Genomic DNA, 20,673 nt, shown 5'->3' on the forward strand with positions numbered 1-20,673 from the left:
GATGTTTTGCTTAAATGGGACTTAGAAGCCCAAAATATAAAGGAGAAATGGTTATAAAATGTATTACATTAAATTAAACACATTTATTTAAGTTGAATGCAGTAAATAAACTACATCCTGTGTAACCCAACACCCATACTGGGAAAAACTTCTTCAATGAGAGAAAATTAATATCTAGCAAAGCTTATAGTCAATAAGCATAAGACAAATCTTACAAAGAAAATACATCCCAAAGGATAGGAATAGGTCATTCACCAAAAAGGAAGGATCCCCAAAGCATAAATACAAATGTCAGTCTCACTAGTTATGAGGCAATGTGTTGTTTAAAATATATTTCTCTATATATATGTTTGCAGAATAGATGAGTTGATTTCCTTGCATCCTCTAATTGTGTTTTTAGTGTTACTATGAACTAATGGGTTTAAACATACTTGAAAATGTGTTTCAATCCAATCACTTATTCTCTTTATTGACACTCGTTATCCCAATTTTGGACAGCAGGAGTTTACACAGTTGTTCCTAAATCTTTTAACATAACACTTTCATCTTTGGAAGCCTTATTACTTTCTGGCATTACAATAGCCAAGGCTTATTTTACTCAGATTCTGCCTCAATGCTGAAATCATTTTTTTCCAAAAAGCTCTGACTTTTTTAGTTGGGGAGTTTTCTGGGTGCCAGTGGTTTTTATTACCACTGTGTTGGTTGTTCATTGCTTCCAGACTTTTTTTATTAGTGAGAAAGAGGAAATATACATATATATAATTTTTAGTTATGAAATTAATTATAATTTTATATAGATAATTCCAGTTCATTTTTGGGGTCCAAAACTTTTAATTATCCTCCCTGATTTCAGAATCAACCTACTTCAAACATAGTAAAAATATGGGTTCTTAAAGATAATAGTTTTTGCTTTTTACACTTTATCTTACAACACATACACAATCTCAAAATTATATCACTATCACTGCCTACCACCAATAATATGATTATTGAAAAGTTTACTTTTTAAACTTCTTTTGCTTTTAGGATACATTTCAATGAGGATATATATTTAAGTTGCTGTTTTTCTGTTTTTGTTTGTTTGTTTCCAAAGAACTTTGAATGGTTTCTGTCTTTGTGGCTATGCCACGAAATATGTGTATATGTTCATTTGTTTCTTTGCATCAGGTCGTAAATTGGATTCTGCAAAACTCTCTCCCAATTTTAGCTGTTCTCAGGTTGGTCCGCTACGCTTTCCAGTGAGTATCTTATCAGCGATTTTGACATTTTCCTGTCCCCAGGCCCATCAGAAACCTACTTGCCATCCTTTTTTTTCCTTACTCATGTGCCGATACTGTGTGGTTCTTGTAGCTGTTTTCACAGAGGAATAGTTGTAAAATAGTTTGTTCCCATCCACTTGTATTTGAAAGTTTGAGGTGATACTTTGTAACCTGGATCTATGCTATATATTGTCCAAGGGTCTTTGGCTTTTTTAAATTCTTGCTGTTCTGTGTTTCTATAGCAGAATCAGAGAATATTCCATTATTATGTGGCTATTGCTGCTGCCATTATTACCCTGTATTCAAATTCTAGGCAATTTCTAAAAAAGGTGTACACACGCATATCTTATGACCCACTGATTCACTACTACGTATTTTTCCTAGACAAGTCTTCTGCAATACATGGTGTTTACTAGAGCATTGTTTGTATTAGGGAAAAGTTTGATGCTATGTAAATTTATATTAATAGAAAAAGATACAAATAAATGTTATTTTCGTATAAAAGACTAACTTAGAAGTTAAGGAAAACTATAGTCAAATATGTATAACAAACATTATATTTTGAATATTGTGCAAAATCATACAGATGAAAAAGAAAACATAGAGTTCAATATTTAAATAAAACTTAAAATTGTTAAGCAAAAAGAAGTACTATACTTTTCCACAGATACATATGAGTTTGGAAGAAGAGAAACATGTACGGGAGTGACAAATACTGTATTTGTGATACTGGTTACTCTGAGAGAACATGGGGCCATTGTAATTAGAAGGGAAACATAGATAGTGTAAGAACTATTCTAATAATAAAGATACAAAATGAAAATTTGCCAGGCATGTTGGTGTGCACCTGTACTCCTAGTTACTCAGGAGGCTGAGGCAGGAGAATTTCTTGAGCTCAGGAATTTCAGGTTTTCAGTGAACTGTGATTGCACTGTTGCACTTAAGCCTGGGTGATGAAGCGAAACCCCATTTCTACATAAATGAACAAATAAATATATAAATAAAGATTTGAGGCAAATTTTGCAAGCTGTTCCGATTTTTGCAAAACTGCATGGTGAATATGCTTTTCTTACAGTTGAAATACATCATGATTTCTAAATAGAGAGGGAGAACCAGTCTGGTTGACTGACTGTATTAACATGGATGATGCATGTGACAATCAGAAAGGTTTGGTTAGATGTGAAAACCAGGATAAAAAGACAGTTTCAGAGGCAAATGTTGAAAGTGCCTATCCAAACTGTATCCATGTTATCATTAAACATTGGAAGCATGTAAGTAATCTTCCTTGTTCTGGCTCCATGTTTAACAAGCACGCTTGCGAGCATGGTTTTTCTTCACATGTTTTTATTGATATTGAGAATATGTTGAGCAGACACTCTGAGTGTCCAATCTGCTTTACAGTTCTTATCATGAGCCGGCACTTTATTTTCACAGTAGCAATGTCATATGTGCTGTCTTAGGGATGTCTGTCTTTCCAAGTGTAATGGATTCTGGAACATGGACAAGACAGAGTTTCTGACTCTGCAAGGCTCAACCCAGACCTTAAATTCAAGCAAATTCATCAAAAGTTTGCATCTCCCTGGAAACATCCTTCTATTCTCTACAGCATATTCTTCTTGAATTTAAGTTAGTGGTCTCTTGTGAAGTAGAAAATTAATGGCTGTTGCAGACACAGCCTAAGAAAATAAAGTAATTCAAATGTGCAGCCAATTGTAGTGATAGGCTGTCATTCAGAAATAACTCAGGATTGTGTGTACTTAGCACCAAATGGACAGAACTGGTAAAACTAGACACCTTGTGAGCAGTTGCTACGGGAAGATGATTAATTTTGGCAGAGAAGTCTATTTTTAATATTCAAAGTAGCCTTCAAATACCTGAGCCTACTGGAATTTTTTAAATGGTAAATAGAAGGCAAAATAGTCAATTTAAAATGGAGTTTAAGTCGTTAAGAGAGCCTACTTAATGTTCTAACTTACTCATTTCTAAGGGTCATTGCTTTATTTCTGAATTCCTGTTGCCTAGCACAATATCAGAGGCAAAATATAAGTTCAATACATTATAAAGATAATTAAATTGTCTCAACGTTTGAGTAAAATAAAATGTTTTAAACAGTTTTTTTTTTTTTTTAATTCTATTCTTTTTGGAGGGCTTCATTTTAGACATTGGTTTGTTTTGTAAGCCTCCATGGCTTCATTAAAGTGACAATATAAATAAGCTCTTTACAAAATTTTAGGCCCAATTGATAAACTATTGCATTTCTAAAATTTTGCACATGAGAGAGTAACCAATATAATTATCTGAAACTCAGTAAATAACAGCAGCAGATGATAACTGCCTTCGTCCTCTACAGAGTTTTTTTCCGCCATGATTCTTCTCGTTTTACTGAAAAGGAGGTTTTCTTTCAGTTAACCAGATAGTTCAATAGATTTTGACATTCACTCCCCAAGAGACAGTGATTACTGAAATGTTTTGGATGTTATATTGTTACAAGCAAAATAAAATGCATGGAAACCTGTGGATTTTTTGTTTGTTTTCCAAAGATTACAAAAGGATTCCTTCAACAATTTTTTGCTGTGAATAATTTAAGTGGAAAATTACAGTTCTATCTTGAGTCCAAGATTTACAGAGTTGATAAGCTTTGAGTAAAAGTATGCATTTTAAATTAGTTAATCAGTAATGCTGCAGGGAGATTGGAGGTTTGGATGGGCCAAATTTCCAATTTATATCTACTAGCTGAAACTTACCATGTCAGTTCTAAATATGTAAAATTTAAAAGGACATACTAAGGACTGTGATTTGCAATTATTTATGAAGATTTTATTTACTTAATATTCATATGTATCCGGATTCCAACATCTTTTCCTTTATTATCTCAACCAAGCTTTGAAACAACACTGGCAGATTACTCAACATTGAAATTACACCTAGAACATGGGCATAGCCCTAGGTGGTTTTATTGCTCTCAGTATGCAAATTATGATGAACTCCATTTTCTTTTAGCAAATGTTTTCTTTGCACATCATTTTCATTTTTCAATAAAGTGTATCATCTCTGTCTGCCATTGCAGGCACCATTCCTGTTTCTGCAAACCCAAAAAGAAAATAATCATCTATATCTTCATTCCCTATATGAGACTTTGCTGTGTTTAAGATGGATCATCAGCATGATTTCAAAGGGAAACTCTTAGATAGATGATGTTTCTGACTCGGAATAATTTTACTTTAAGAAATGACCTGTCATCAGAGTTAACAGACTGCTATATTAAGCAAAGTCTAGAGACCAAATAATATGATAGGCAATAAGAGAATGGGAAGTTTTTTCAGATGTAAATTATATCAGCAAGTTAATAGAATTCATTGATATCAGCATTTTCTGTGCCTCAAATAGAATAATGTCAGTGAGGGTGCCTTATTAATATTAAGCATCATGCATTTAATAACAATATGTGTTACTGACACTGTGAAACTTCTAAAGTAAAGCTGTAAAACATTACAAATAATATGGAGAGGAATACTTCATAGATCTCCAATTTTGTGCTTGTTTTAGAGTAAAATTCTCTTTAAATATTCTTCCTATTGTTTAACGTCTCTAAGACTATGCAAAGAAGAAATAGAAATCAATATATTTACGTCAAGTTTCAGAGGGTCGGTGAGTTTTTAAATTTTGGAGAGATTATTTCGCTGAGGCCATGTTGTTTTATGGCTGTGCAGTGTGAGGTATTGACCAAAGACAAAGGACTCCGGACTTTGATTTGTGCCGAAAGGGAAATCTTTTACACAGGTAATAATAACCAGAAAGGTTGTAGTACAGTTTTTCTCAACCTGTCATAAAAATAGACTAAATAAAAATGGGGAAAAGTGAGAAAAAAGATTCTCGTGTTTGTGTGAAGAAATGACCATCCAGTAGGTAAACCATTAAGCCATATATATAAAAAAGAGCAAATTTGTGTGAACAATCTTACTTCCAGAAAGAGATCAAGATTTACTCCAAGACCTAGTGTCAATATTTAGAAAATAAGGAAACTTAATTCAAAAAGACATATCAGGGTTGACTCCCACCCTGGCCACAAATGTAAACAATTACAGGCATAAGGGAAGAAAAAACAAATGTTTGCCGTGTCCTTACAAAATGTATGACGTGGGAAATATAAATAAACCAAATCTTGCTAGTGGTTGATTGTATACTTAATATTTGAGCAGTGTAAGAATGGAGGTTTTAAAAAAACTTGTGAAATACAATAATTTATTTTCTTAAAGCTCAGGAGAGAAAATATTAGGCCATACACACAAAAAAGTTCCAATATTTATTTTTACATTTCTGGATCAAAGCATTTTTCTGTCAATGTTTTCTCTTTTGAGACAAAGAGTTCAGAATGAATATTTGTGGTATGGATGATATTTTAAAAATGTCCTGAGAAATCCTATCCGCAGACATCGTGGGCTATAAATGCAGATTGATATGATATTTCAATGGATCTTTTGTTAGGGGAACAATTTTGTTTTCTGACCTAAATAGAAAGATATGTTTATTTGGAAATTTAACATTTAATCATATCCACAATGTAAAATTATGCTAAAACAGAAAAAGATTGAAAAAGGCAACATGCTGCTTGTGTCTAAGTTCAGAATGGATTGATCAATTTTGATTCATCTTGAAACTAATAAATATCATGAAAAATGTCTTTATTATCAAATATTTTCATTTTCTGGCAGAGCAGTCCTGGTACTGATAGAATGTGTCTGTATCTGTATATGTATATAGATTTGTTTCTCTTACACTTCAGATTCACATCTGATTGTGTATTAAGACTATATTCTATTTCCTGATTTAAAAAGTAATTGGACAGTTTTTTTTTTTTTTTGGCTTTTTCATTGGAATTCGTTAAGATGCTTATATTAATTTTTTTATTATACTTTAAGTTCTAGGGTACATGTGCACAACGTGCAGATTTGTTACATATGTATACATATGCAACGTTGGTATGCTGCACCCATTCACTCGTCATTTACATTAGGTATATCTCCGAATACTATCCCTCCTCCTTCCCCCCGCCACAATAGGACCCGGTGTGTGATGTTTCCCCTTCCTGTGTCCAAGTGATCGCATTGTTCAATTCCCACGTATGAGTGAGAACATGCGGTATTTGGTTTTCTGTTCTTGTGATAGTTTGCTGAGAATGATGGTTTCCAGCTGCATCCATGTCCCTACAAAGGACACGAACTCAACCTTTTTTATGGCTGCATAGTATTCCATGGTGTATATGTGCCACATTTTCTTAATCCAGTCTGTCACTGATGGACATTTGGGTTGATACCAAGTCTTTGCTATTGTGAATAATGACACAATAAACATACGTGTGCATGTGTCTTTATAGCAGCATGACTTATAATCCTTTGGGTATATACCCAGTAATGGGATGGCTGGGTCAAATGGTATTTCTAGTTCTAAATCCTTGAGGAATCGCCAGACTGTTTTCCACAATGGTTGAACTAGTTTACGGTCTCATCAACAGTGTAAAAGTGTTCCTATTTCTCCACATCCTCTCCAGCACTTGTTGTTTCCTGATTTTTTAATGATTTCCATTCTCACTGGTGTGAGATGGTATCTCACTGTGGTTTTGATTTGCATTTCTCTGATGGCGAATGATGATGAGCGTTTTTTCATGTGTCTGTTGAAGAAGACTGTGTTTAACTCGAGGAGCAGTTCTACGCTCTTTGAAGGAACTTCTAAATTTGAAGTATGTTTCGACAGTTTCTTTCTTTATTTGTTTCTTCCTAGAGTCAATTATCAAAAGTCTACTTTTCTTATATTGTACTCCTACCATCCTTCAAAAATTCTACACTGGGTAAAGACATACTGTTTTCAAATGGTCAGGTAAAAATCAAGTTACCTAGATGCACCTTCCAATCCAGTGTGCAAGGAAAGGATGAGTAAACAATCTTAATTAACTCATTAGTACTTCACTGCAAGCACACTTTTTAATTGTAGATTAGATGATTTGGTTGATTTTATGTGGTAGTGTATGGTAAAAGTGGAAACGTAGATTTTGAAAAAAATATGATAATGTTTTAAATAAAACATTGCATGGGATGCCTTTGCATGAACAAACACTAAAATAATTGGACTGCAAATACTTTCTTTTCTATTAGAAATTTACGAAAGACACATACTATCTTAAAACATGTCTTTTTTCTGAAGAATATTTCTGATTCTATATAAAATATTTTTGTATTTATTTTTCTATTGTATCAAAAGCTTTTAAAATTTTTGATAATTGTTTCTCAAATTTGGAATTTATAATAACTTTGTGTGTCCTGTTGGGGGAAATTTATTCTATGCACATGAAATGCCACCAGAAAATTATTTTCTCTTTTAACTGGTATAAGATTAGCTAAAATGTATGTCTTAGAACTTTTGCCAGGTCTTACTTTTCCTTGGGAATTTGCTCAGTGGCTGTCAATCATGTAAAAATAGTTGACTTTTGAGACTTCACTGTTGCCTTTGTCTGAGAAAAATTTCATTATGCCTTCATTGTGAGCAAGAACAGTCAAAGCAGCCTTCTCAGACGTTCACATGACATCATCTTTCCTCCCTAAATCCAATATCAATAAAAGCAGAAAGCTTAAACTGTATATGGAAAAAGTGTAATGAACAAATGCTTTTGGCTGTTGTTGAATCTTTGAGCTATCTGTTCCAATCCCATAAATCTCAAGATAATGAATCTTCTAGCTCAATCATGTATTTCCTGGGCATGTAAGTGTGGTATCTGGAGTAAAGGGGACACAATTCCCGTAATTACATTTAATAATATATGCTACTAAAATAAAAAAAGAAAGGCAGCTATCTTTTAATTGCTTTAAAAATGTTTATAACACTAATCCACTAGAGATTGAGGAGCTTGGAAATATTTATTCTTGGAATAGTTAAATATCTAATATTTTGGTTTTAAGATAAATTTGTCAAATAGGTAACACATGCAGCCTCATAAACTCTTCTATGGACTCTTGTTATACACAACTTATACTCCAATTCATGGTATATTCTCATTCACAATTTTGTACCTCAAAATGTGTATATTGAAGACCTATTTATTTTTGGTCCTATGGCATTAAGGATTTTAAGGTGAGCAATACATACTTCCTGTTGTCAGTATTTTCAAAATTAGATTGAGGAAGCCGATTGAAAACAATTATGAAATCTTGTGTGTTGCCTTATTATTGGCAGAAGCATAGTCAGGACATGAAAGTAGAGACACTTAATTAGGGCAAATGGGAAGAGCAGGTTTCTGGGAAGATTTTTCTGTGAAGGCCTAAGGAGACTCAATTTTCTTGTCAGTGTGCTCTCCACTGGTAACCAGCTATCAGATATCTTAGTGTTAATTCAAATAAATGTATTCATTTTCTTGAGGGTATTTAGTTTACAAGTATTTTCTCCTGAGTGGATAGAAAGACTTCACCCTTGGCAAAAGTTCTTTACTTTGTGTGACCCCTTTTGACAATCTACTGTGGACTTTTCCCAGAAAAATAGATGGTGTTTGTGTTTATAAATTCGTACATACTTTTGCATATAGTTTTTAGAAATCACAAACTTAAAGCCTCCTTAAAGCTGATGGCCTCAGCTTCAGACTGAAGAGTTAGAGCTCACTGAGGAACTGGGGACATGGGTGGAAGTGGCATTTTTTAAAGTTAAGGCCTAGGGAATCACAATCTTGAGTTGCTTATTCTCGTCATATGTTATTTTATAAAATGCACTTATTCTGCATACCATAATAAAAGCAGTCTTTCTGTTTTAGTCTCTGATTTTTTTTTTTTTTTTAATGTTTATTGTGCGTTGACGGCAAATAACCTGTAGGAGAAAAACAAACCCTGCGGTTTTCCATGTAGCTTAAAAATTGTTCTCTCTGACATTTAATTTTGGCCTATTGGTTAGCTCCAAGCCCCTATTTGACCATAAGAATCCAAGCAGATAGTAAATATTCTAATTGCACTTGAACATTTTCCTAGTATTGTCCCAATAACCATTTTCCCATTTTTTTGTTCTGATCTCACTAACCTCAAATCATGTATTAAATGGGCCAAATAAACAATAATTCATACTTTTAAGACTGTTTCTCTCCAACTTTGTTTTCAGAGGTAAAATAAATAGAAAATACCACATAAAAACGAAAACAAAATTCCACAGTGGACTTCAGAATTTCATATGTATTTTTGCCCCTAAGTATCAAATATATATTAGATTATAATGTATTCTAATACATATGAGTATAAATTGTCATGGTCCAACTTACTGTACCAATGCATAAGTAAACTATTTTAGTATACAGAAATAGGACATAGATTTAAATAGAAGACGAATTAAGGAAATCTTCAAGTGTGTGCAATATAAAGAAAGAAATGCATTCTAAACTATATGACAGGTTGAGTGTTCTAACGTGCCTTTTTTTCTGTTGAGAATATCAAGATTTAAAGATGTATATGGGCTACAGTACGTCAAGTCTGGCCCTAAATGAATTGGCTTAGTCACTCACTATTGCTTTCTTTCAAAGAAATATTTGGTTTTCTCCTGAAGCAATTTATGGTGTATTAATCACTGCCAAACTATTCTGCAATTGTTAGTTTATAAAAAATACCTATAAATAAATGAGCTTATGTCCTCCAGAACGTTTTTTTCTCCTTTTAAGTATCATCTAGCCTGGTACCCTTTCTTCTCCCCAGAAGTAATGTTTTTGCTTCTGTGATGTGATTTATTCTTGGACTGTTCATCTGTGTTTGATATAATCCACCAAGACATGAATCCTACTGCATATAAAAAGCCATTACAAGAAAATAAAATCTAAAACACATTTGGATTTTATTTTATGTGTACTGCTTTTATTTGAAATGTAGTATTGACAAAGTACATTTTGCTTAGTTGAGTGCCTCAGTTTTCAGGTCAACCATCTGACTCAAAGAAGAGTGGGAATTTATTCTTGCAGAAAAAATTAATACTAATAAATATGATGACAATGATAATCATTTGTAGTGATTGGGAGCTTGTTAAAAATGTAGAATCTCAGGCTCCTCTCCAGACCTAGCAAATCAGAGTCTGCATTTTGGCTAGATTCGCTATGATTCTTATGCAAATTAAAGTTAGTGCACTGCTTCAGTGTCTAGTGGTCACCACACTACCAGCACTAAGAAAGGAAGAGACAGGCTGAGAGTCCCTGCCAATGGATGCCCACAGGTATTTGCATTGTAAACGCACCTGATGGAAGTTTCAAATAACTAGTTAACTTGGATTTACCTTACAATCTTAAAAAGTGTAAAATGTATTTTTATGAAAACTAACAAGCATTATATTATAATTGGTAAAATATTTAACTTGGATAAGTTTCTTGGGAGGTCTGGCTTTAGGGATGCTGGAGCATTAGTGTTTACTGCTGCATCTGTATGAAGCTGATTAGAATCCTGATTCAATTTCATGCATCAAAACCACCCTCTTAGCTAGTGTTATAAACTATTCTGTACACTCTTTGTGGCTTTGCCGCTATGATAGTAAAAGAAAGTTAGCATTTCTTTGCTTCTTTAGACTGCCTTTCCATTGGAAATAGGGCCAGTGAGGGGTTTAAGAGTTAAATCTAATTATAATAAAGATTTTTCCATATGTTGAAGTGATAACCTACATTTTACTAATTTCTGTTTTCTTCCTTTCTAGATTCACACATAAATCTAACCCCTTCCTTCTTATCTCATGTCAGTTTTGCACTGGATGAATAATTTTATATAATATACCTTTGATCAAAGCCTAAAACATTGCACAGCTTTTAGGACTGAAGTTTAAGCTTCATAAATAAGCTAATTTAAACTTTATAAATAACTTATTCTCTGTAGTGGTAAACTTCATAAATATTAAGATTTAAATCCAATAAAAGACAGTAATTTGAAAAGCATGGATTTTGTTACTTTCTACAATTTTAACGTATTTTCTTTCTTTTCTTTTGGTTTCACAGAAGAAAATCTGAAGAAAGTTTTAAAAATAAAGAAAAGTGGTAAAATTGTAAAAAAGAAATATCCCTGTATTTCTAGGCATTTTTCAATGTTCTACTTTCTCATGATTAATATATTATTTCTCAAGTTTTTTGTGCTTCCTAAAGTTACTGTGCTTTGACTCTGGCAGTACTAAGGGATTAGTTGGTCTAGCTTGTATTCAAATAAACAGGGAGACTATTTTATTGTTACATCAATGTATAAGACCAACTTTAAAAGAGAAATTCACATACTAGTTATCAGTGAACTCTCCCATGGTTTCACAATGGTTTATAGAGCTTTGCTTTTTAAGTAGCATGAAACACTAGGTATAAAACATAGAGTCAGACTGGGGGCAGTTGCTCACTCTTGTAATCCCAGCATTTTGGGAGACTGAGGCAGGAGTATTGCTTGAGACCAGGAGTTCTTTGTCAACCTGGGCAGCATGGAAAAACCCTTTCTGTACAAAAAAAAAAAAAAAAAAAAAAAACAGGCATTACAAAAATTAGCCCAGCGTGGTGGAGTGTGTTTGTAGTTGCAGTTACTTGGGAAGCTGAGGCAGGAAGACTACTAGAGTCTGGGAGGTTAAGGTTGAGGCTACAGTGAGCCACGATCATGCCACTGCACTCCAGCCTGGGTAACAGAAAAACCTTAACTCAAAAAAAAAAAAAAAAAAAATATATATATATATATATATATAATCAGAGTGTTTTCAGGTTTTAGGGTAATGACTTAGTGGCTCTTGAAAATATGGACCATGTTATATTTGTCATTAAGGATAAAAAATCTGGCATCTAGTTGTTGCCTAAATAAATGTTGACTTGCGTATTACTTTTGGTAGTTATGTATCCATTTTACAGAGACTCAGAGGCAATGCCATCTTTAGATAAAGTGTATTATAAGTTGTATGAAATGTGGTGAATGAATTGGTACAATAGCACTATATATATTCTTTTGTCTTGATGGCACCTTGCATTATAAAGTTACCTTAGTTTATAAAATATCACATGGTTTAATTGTTACTGCCTTTCCTTTTTCCTCTCAGTGAAGACTTGCTGCTGGTCATAAGAATCCACAGAAGATGCAGACATTCTTACCCGATTTTCTCATGTTTGCGAATTAGCTCATGATTGCCTACTTTTTCTTTAGAATTCCCATAAATCAGTAAGCTTCTTATTCCAGGAAACTATTTTCCCCCCTCTACAAACAACCATGTAAAAAAATGGAGTTATGCCCTTTACAGGTGGCTAATATTTGTCCTGTAACAGGTCCAATGCATTCAGTTATGATTACTTTCTGAAAGATCTGTCTCTATCCAGACCATGTTTCCATATTTTTAACAATGTTTTTCTAATTAGCTTTGTTTGTATTGATTTCATGGAAATATTTTACATTTTAATTCAACTTTTCTTTTTTTAGCTGTATTTTGGGGCGATATTGCCTTAGATGATGAAGACTTAAATATCTTTCAAATAGATAGGACAATTGACCTTACGCAGAATCCCTTTGGAAACCTTGGACATACCACAGGTATGGTTGATTGTTTCAGAAAATTTGTCTTTATGTTGGAGAAAATGTACTCTTGAAATTCTATAAACATTTTTGGATCATTTTTAATCTCCTGTGGATCAACTTTGACTTCCTATAAATAAATATACATATTTAGAAATGCAGGTTTTATTCATAGTTTTCATTTTATTAATTTTTTTTTTTTTTTTTTACCAAACACGTTGTAGTATTTGCTACATACTAGGTCTGGTTTAAGTGTTTTGCAGATATTAACTTTCTGAATCTTCATAACAACCCCCTCAGGGTAGTTACTAATATTACTATGATTTTAGAAATTAGCAGATTGAGATTTAGAAGGCTATACAGCTTTCTAATTGTCACGTCATCAGGAAGTGACCATGTCAGAACCAGAATTCAATTCTGAATAAAGCTTGATTTCATCCTCTTGCATATTATATTAAGCTGCCTCTCATTTGGATACTGAGTTGCAAAATGTAAAATTTCTCTAATATTCTTAGAGAAATTATATAGGAAATATATTTGAAATTATATAGGAATAATATTTGGAAAATTTATATATCTATATCATTTTTGTGAAAACCCCAGAAGGCAATTTTAATTTTAGTTGATTTAAACGTGTTTGAATTATGCCTGTAAGAAACTTGATATATGTAAAGGATTATTTCAGTTCTCATTTAACAATTTTTAAAATTACAATTTCAAAATTCTTTATAGTATCTTGGTAAAATTTTAATCTGTGTGTTATTTTGGAGAAAATTGCAAGGTTAGAAAGTTAAAATTTCTTTCTGTAATTATATGAATAGCTAAAGTATTTATTTCATGTCATGCTTTTGATTTCATTGCATTCTACCTTTTTAGTATTTTTATTTTCTTCTATCCTGTGGAAATACAATATGTATTCCTTTCTGGTATCGAATATACATATATATTATGGACTTAAGACTTTTTACTGTGACTTTTTACTTTACCCAATTTACTTTTTCTCCAACTTTTTACTATGACTAGTTTTAAATATATCGAAATATTTCTGCCTCTTAGATTGTAGAATAGTGGTATTCTTACTTCCTAGATTCAGCAGTTTTTAACAGTTTATTATTTTCACAGAATGTGTGTGTATGTGTATGCGTATGTGTGTGGGCATACATGCATAAGTGTATTTAAAACATATTTGAAGTCAACTGCAGAAAACATACTTTAATATTATTAGGTAGCCTAGCATGCACTTTGTAATAATAAGGATATTATTCTATATAATCAAAATACCATTATCAGATATAAACTTTTATTTAAAATAGGAAGTATATAAGAGAAAGCCTAAGGAATTCACCTAAAATAATAACACATACCATTTAAAAAGAGTGTGCTTTCGTGTTTGTTATGCATAGTGGCAATCTTTTCTGAAACATATGTCAGTATGGGTGCTAATATTGCTGTGCAATGTCATCACAGATAGTGCGTCCATGTGGATTACGTTTACTGGCCAAATCTCCAGTTGCTGTATCACCTGTAACACTGTCACAGAGGCAATGCGTTCCGGACAGTAGAGCGATGATGCAACAATAAAATGCTAGATTTATTATAAGTTGCATTTCCAACTTTTATTAAAATTTTCATTAGCTCTAAGCTGTAGATCCCTTCTTTGACCTCCCTTCTCCCATTATTTTGAAGACATTAATTCTCTATGATTTTAAATTTTTAAAATGTTATTTAATTTTTATTTATTGTTAAATTCTGACACCATCATAATTGGAAGAAAAATAGTGCTATTTTAGACATAGAATAAAACAGATTATGCTGATAATAATAAAAACGTGTATTCTAAATTTTTCTGTGGAAGGTACATGTTTGAAAGTTCAATAGTAACTTGCACTATTCAGTTGAATTTCAAACAATGTAATATAAATATAGTTGTTACATAATGGTCATTTCAAACATCATTGATGCCATCATACTTTTAAAATGTTTCTCCTAATTGCTTAGGAATGAGTGTACTTAAGTATTACCTCATCTTTCTAAAATGTGCAATGAAAAAATTTCAAAAATGTTTCTCAGATGCACAGCAAAAATGTGGCCATGTAATGCAAGTAATTAAGTAGATTATTAGTCAGTGAACAAGCACTCTAACCTATCTGCCTTATAAGGATTTGTTTGATTTTTTCTTTAAGAGGCTTATATAGCAATAGATTTTATCATTATTTTTTAACTTCAGTCTAGGTAATTAGGTTCAGTCCTAATTTTAATAAAAAATAGATATTGGAAGGAAATAGTTCAAGTGATTTACAAATAGTTTGTTGTCTTCATGGAATTATGGCTTTCTTTGTCTTAGCCCAAAGATACTCTATGAACCATAGACAGTCCTTGTTACTACAAATTCATAGGCACTTGTTAAGATGTCATTAGTGGTTATATTGGTTGTTTGCTCAATAAAAACTTTTTCTTATTTGTCTAATAAAAGTTCAAGAAGAATAGAGAAAATAGGTGACAAAACTGAGAGTAACATTTTATAAAAGCCCTGGAACGAGAATCTGGAGACTTGAATTTTTGCCAAATGCTCTGCTTTCTGACTTATGACAGGAATCTACCTTTTCCAGGTTTTGTTGGTAAAACTGCAAGAACACACATTTCCTTATTCCTACTATTTCCTACTCCTTTTGCAGTACAGACTTTTTTACACTCTGTTTTTTATAAATTTTTCAGATTACACAGTGTAACAATATATTTTGCAGCTGAACATTTGTTTGGATTCTTGTGGCTTTTTCCAAATTATGTTTTTGATTTCTATAAATTCAACTAAATTTTCAAAATGTAGTTGAATATATTGTTAAAATGTGATATGCTTTAAAAAGTTTTTGAAATTCATGGAAGCTTTGGAAGAAAACGTGCATTACACATTTGCTCTTCTAATGTTTTTATTTCCATTTGCCGATTTGGCCTCCAAAAATATTCAGTTTGCATTAGGGGAATTGCTGGCATGCAATCAACAGGGCAGAACAACTTGCTGTCATTCTATATAGCACTATGTGATGTCAAGGTCACAGTAAAGAAAAAATGTTTCAAATTATCAATAGATGACTCAAATGTCATGATGTCCAAATAAAGTCATTTACATTGCTCTCTGAGTCTCCCCATCCCTTTATTTTAGTTACAAACACTGGTTACTGTAGAGTTTTTACCCTCTTCAAAGATTCATGGATATTCATAATTTCGATACTTAAAGACCACATTAAAAAAAAAAAACAAAGAAAAATCATTGTTGCCTATGACTGTTTTTTATTTGCAAGAACTTTAATATATTTTGTGTGTAAATTGTTTCCTTTTATTCTTTAAGGTGGACTTGGAGACCATGCTATGTCAAAGAAGCGAGGGGCCCTCTACCAACTTATAGACAGGATAAGAAGAATTGGCTTTGGTATATCAATGTTTAAAGTTGCAGACGCTTGACTTGATGTACAGTAAATATTATACTCATAGCAGTTCAGTTTATTAAAATCAATGTGTCATTATGATGTGAAGTATGTAAAGGATATATTCTAAAAATTTTTATTTTGCTAGCTCATATCTGCTCAAAGCCTTTTAGAACTCATTTGGAATAATTTGAAATGTTCTTTTAATTTATTTTAAGCTTCGCTTTATTGAAACATGTATCAGGTGTTTATTTTATTATTGATACTTATTTCCAGGCAATTGGGTATCACACCAAGGTATTTTTATAAAGCCTGGAGTTATATCAATTTTAATCAAATGAAAAAATATCATGGTTATTTGTTTTGAAATAAAATCTACTTTAAGTAAAATGGAAAACTAATTACTGGATTTAAAAAGTTAAAATGTTTTGACCGTTCAAAAAATAGAAAATAGTTACAAATATATATAAACATTCAGAAAAGCTGCCTCTGGTTTCATAATTAGTTAATATTTACAGTATAGAATATATTAAAAACTATTTGTAGATTTCAGAGGTTTGTTTAAAATCCCGTATGCATAGCTCATATTGTAACGTTCCTTAAATTGATGGATTATTAATTAAATCTTGAAGTACGTATTTCTAAGGAATAATTTTCCCAGGAAAAGATGCTTTGCTCCAGGCTATTGAAAAGATAGACATGTTCGAGACAGCATCCCTATTTGTTGTGTCAAAGTATATACCAGTGGCAGGATATTCATATGGACAGCGACAGATAAAAAAGAATACTCATGTAAATTTAGGAAAAACAAAAACAGCAACAAAAATATTATGAAAGGCCGTTACGAAAAGGAAAAGACTATAGCCTTGAAAGCTGCTCCAGAATAGAATGCATTTTGTTCGTGTTGTGTACCGACCTCTAAATTGTGCTGCGTGCCTTAATACGAATCCTGAGCAAACTGGAACAGAGAGAGCTTGTGGTATGGGAGGCTGAGATCATATCTGTGTTAATGTTGCTTCATTTACTATCTGTATAATCTAATATTCTTAATTTTAGACTGTACTGTAGAATATCAGTTCAGATTTGAAGGATTAGGAAACTAGCAGGAGTAACAAGAATCTTCAATATCATGGGACTTCATAAACAATATCTGTTTTAACTGTTGGTAAATTGGTAGTGAGCTAGCAAGACAGGAAACAGAAAACAAATGTTCTATGTCCTATAAGCCTGACTGACTTCTATCCACTTTAGGCTGTTGAATGGATATTCATCAAAATTCACTCACAGAACATTAAGAAATAGTATTTTGACATGAAAGACTTCAATATTTTAATGCTTTTGTTCAAGTATGTAATATAGCTGAAGTTTTTCTGTAATGCATTTTGACTTCTGGCATTTATACAAAAAATATGTAAATAAGACATTTTAACTTTTTTCCTTTAAGAGGTAAATGATTCCCTGACCAAGAACTTCTGTTTCACAGAATGTTTTAAATGTCACTGCAGGCTTGGAGCAAAACAACACAGTTAAGGGTAAAGTACCTCTACAATTCTCAGGGCAAAATGAGAAAAATCGAGTTCCCAGAGCCGCTACATCAAGAACGGAAAGAATATGGCCTGGAGGCGTTATTCCTTATGTTATAGGAGGCAACTTCACTGGTAAGATACTCCCAGAATGTCTGTTTTCCTAAAGAAATAACAACTATCACACAGATTAAGTGTCTGTTTTTATAGAATATTAACATAGGATACATAGTATTAAGTCAAGGTTGGAAAACTCCTTCATTAACTTAGGTTATTAGTGTAGAGTGTCTTTGAAACTGAAAAAATATATTTGATCTGTATTCTAAGAGTTTAAAGCACTGTTCTGGTTTTTAAACAGTTTCAGATGTGCCTGTCAAATTTGGAAGCTGATCTCTTTCAACTGACAGGAAGAATGTATGCCTCATTTATAGAGCCTTGTAGTCACATATTTGTAGAGATAGTGAGCTTAAGCCCTCTGATTATAAAGTGAGTGTCCGTTCTTAACAATGACTCATTTGTGGTGCCATAAAGTAGTATTATTTGGTTGATGATAGTGGTGGCATTCTACACTGCTCAGCCAGACTTAAGGTAGAGGATCCAGCAAGCAGCATTCTTCCTGGGGCAGCCACCTTTTCATTAACATCACACATTTTTTCTAGGCAGCCAGAGAGCCATGTTCAAGCAGGCCATGAGGCACTGGGAAAAGCACACATGTGTGACTTTCATAGAAAGAAGTGATGAAGAAAGTTACATTGTATTCACCTATAGGCCTTGTGGGTAAGTAGAACTAGAGACTGACTTAAGGAAAAATAAATTAAAAGGAACAAAATTAAATGTCCATAGGTAAGATTTATTTCTTAAGATTCAGTAATGCTGAATTTTGGTGATTTATCTTGCTACTCATTTTACAGTTCAAAGTTTTCTCTGTGTTGTGTTTTTGGTGCTAGGAAAGATGATACTTGTATAGGAATTGATCACTGGCTGGCAAAACATTATAATCATTCTAACTTCATTTGGAATTACCATTGTTGACACAGTTTCATAAAACATCATATTTCATGATGATTTTTCTATGATAATACTTCACTTAAATCTCATAAAAATTCATTTAAATTATTAAAGAGCTTGGTAGTTGGTGTGCACAAAGTACTTCAGCTCAACTAGAATAAGATACTTGTCAAGTTAAGCACATTAACACTCCCATTGGGCTTCAATATTGGGTCTTTCATCTCATAACAAAAGACAACAATGTGGCAATAAAAGTGTAGCGTTTAACAATATGTAGTGTAATTTTTCATTGAGAGCCTGCAAGGTAGTGTAATTGATATTGATGGCAACATACATCAATTCTATTTCTAAATTTAATCTGATAAGAAACACATCTTACCATTTAATAATGCTTTTATCACTTTCATTCAGCTCTCCTACAAAGTTAGACAACTGGTAACTCTTGCAATTTTTTAAAATAAGAGCTAAAATAATCTTGCCCATATTTGTAGGAAGGACTATTATATATGAAACTATAAAATTAAATATTATTTCCCACTTTATTCCACTATAGTCAGCTCTTATTCAATTAACATTTATTGGTACATTTTCCATGTCAGGCCTTTGGTAGATGAGAAAATAATAAAATATAATAAGCAAAGGTGAAGGTCGGAACTTTTTGCCACTTATCTCCAGCGTATTTCCTCTTCTTAAATTGTATACAAGTATAGTTTATGTATGACTGCAGGTATGTTTGTATATATAGACACATGCATGTTTCTAAAAATATGATCTCTTTGATTCATCTTCAGTGGGATATATGCTTTAACCCTCACCCTTATACTGGTAAAAGGTTTGAACTGAGCTATAAGTATTTCATTTACATTTGTGCTTAGTATAACAATATGAGAGAACTCTGGTTGTAACTGATTAGCAGGCTGCTCATCAGACTTTCTCAGCTACTTCTTACAGAGACAGGTCAGAGAGGAGGTTCTCTAACTGCTTTCTTATTTCTTCTTTTCCTTATTTTTTTCTTCAATGAAGTATTTTTCAATGAATAGTTATTGTCATCAGTGGTATTTATTTATTTTGCAAGATGATTGATTATTATTTGCAAAATGTGAGATTATTTTATGACAGACATTGATTTCATTCTTTGCGAGAGATTTATGTAAGTATGTTTATTACCTCAGTCTATTAGGTAGCCTTTTATAGCTAAATATATTCTATTTACATGACTTCTGTTATTAGATAATTTTTTGTGGAACAATCTTACTTTTTAAATCTACTTTAATGATTGCCAAAAAAATTAAAAAATTACATAAAAATTAATTTTTGTGATTAATCTTTAAATCATTGTGTTAAAAGATTAAACACATATTAAAGATTTATGTTTAACCTTTAAATTTTATGATTAAATGGTATTTAACTTTGGTCTATTTGGTTATTCAGGTTATAAAAGTAGACACTTTCAGGCCGGGCGCGGTGGCTCACGCCTATAATCCCAGCACATTGGGAGGCGTGATCACGAGGTGGATCACGAGGTCAGGAGATCGAGACCATCCTGGCTAACACGGTGAAACCCCGTCTCCAGTAAAAATACAAAAAAAATTAGCCCTGCATAGTGGTGGGCACCTCTAGTCCCAGCTAAGAGGAAGGCTGAGGTAGGAGAATGGCGTGAACCCGGGAGGCGGAGCTTGCAGTGAACCGACATCGCGCCACCGCACTCCAGCCTGGGCGACAGAGCGAGACTCCATCTTAAAAAAAAAAAAAAAAGAAAAAAGTAAACACTTGTTCCTATACTTGTTGAGTTCTTATTTTGTCCCAGTTACATACTACGTTTTGGGAATGTAATGTTGAGCATAAGGTGTTTTCTCTCCTCAAGGAGGTTATATAGTTAGGCAGAGGGGTGCGCTAGCCAGGATTCTTCTTTGCAAACAGAGACTGGCTAACTTAAGCGGAAAAA

General features: G+C 32.7%; 1 protein-coding gene across 2 annotated transcripts in view; it reads left to right on the forward strand.

Moving 5' to 3' along the window:
* The window catches only part of TLL1 (tolloid like 1), a 235,514-nt gene that overhangs the window by 105,502 nt on the left and 109,339 nt on the right, over positions 1-20,673 (forward strand). For both annotated transcript variants that reach the window (XM_030926364.1, XM_030926371.1), the window contains exons 2-5: positions 12,683-12,793; positions 16,122-16,202; positions 17,703-17,855; positions 18,380-18,497. In XM_030926364.1, coding sequence (XP_030782224.1) covers positions 12,683-12,793; positions 16,122-16,202; positions 17,703-17,855; positions 18,380-18,497 — 463 coding nt within the window. The remainder of the gene's footprint in view (positions 1-12,682; positions 12,794-16,121; positions 16,203-17,702; positions 17,856-18,379; positions 18,498-20,673) is intronic.

The sequence above is a fragment of the Rhinopithecus roxellana genome, chromosome 2, assembly GCF_007565055.1.
Source record: "Rhinopithecus roxellana isolate Shanxi Qingling chromosome 2, ASM756505v1, whole genome shotgun sequence".
In the NCBI taxonomy this organism is placed as follows: domain Eukaryota; kingdom Metazoa; phylum Chordata; class Mammalia; order Primates; family Cercopithecidae; genus Rhinopithecus; species Rhinopithecus roxellana.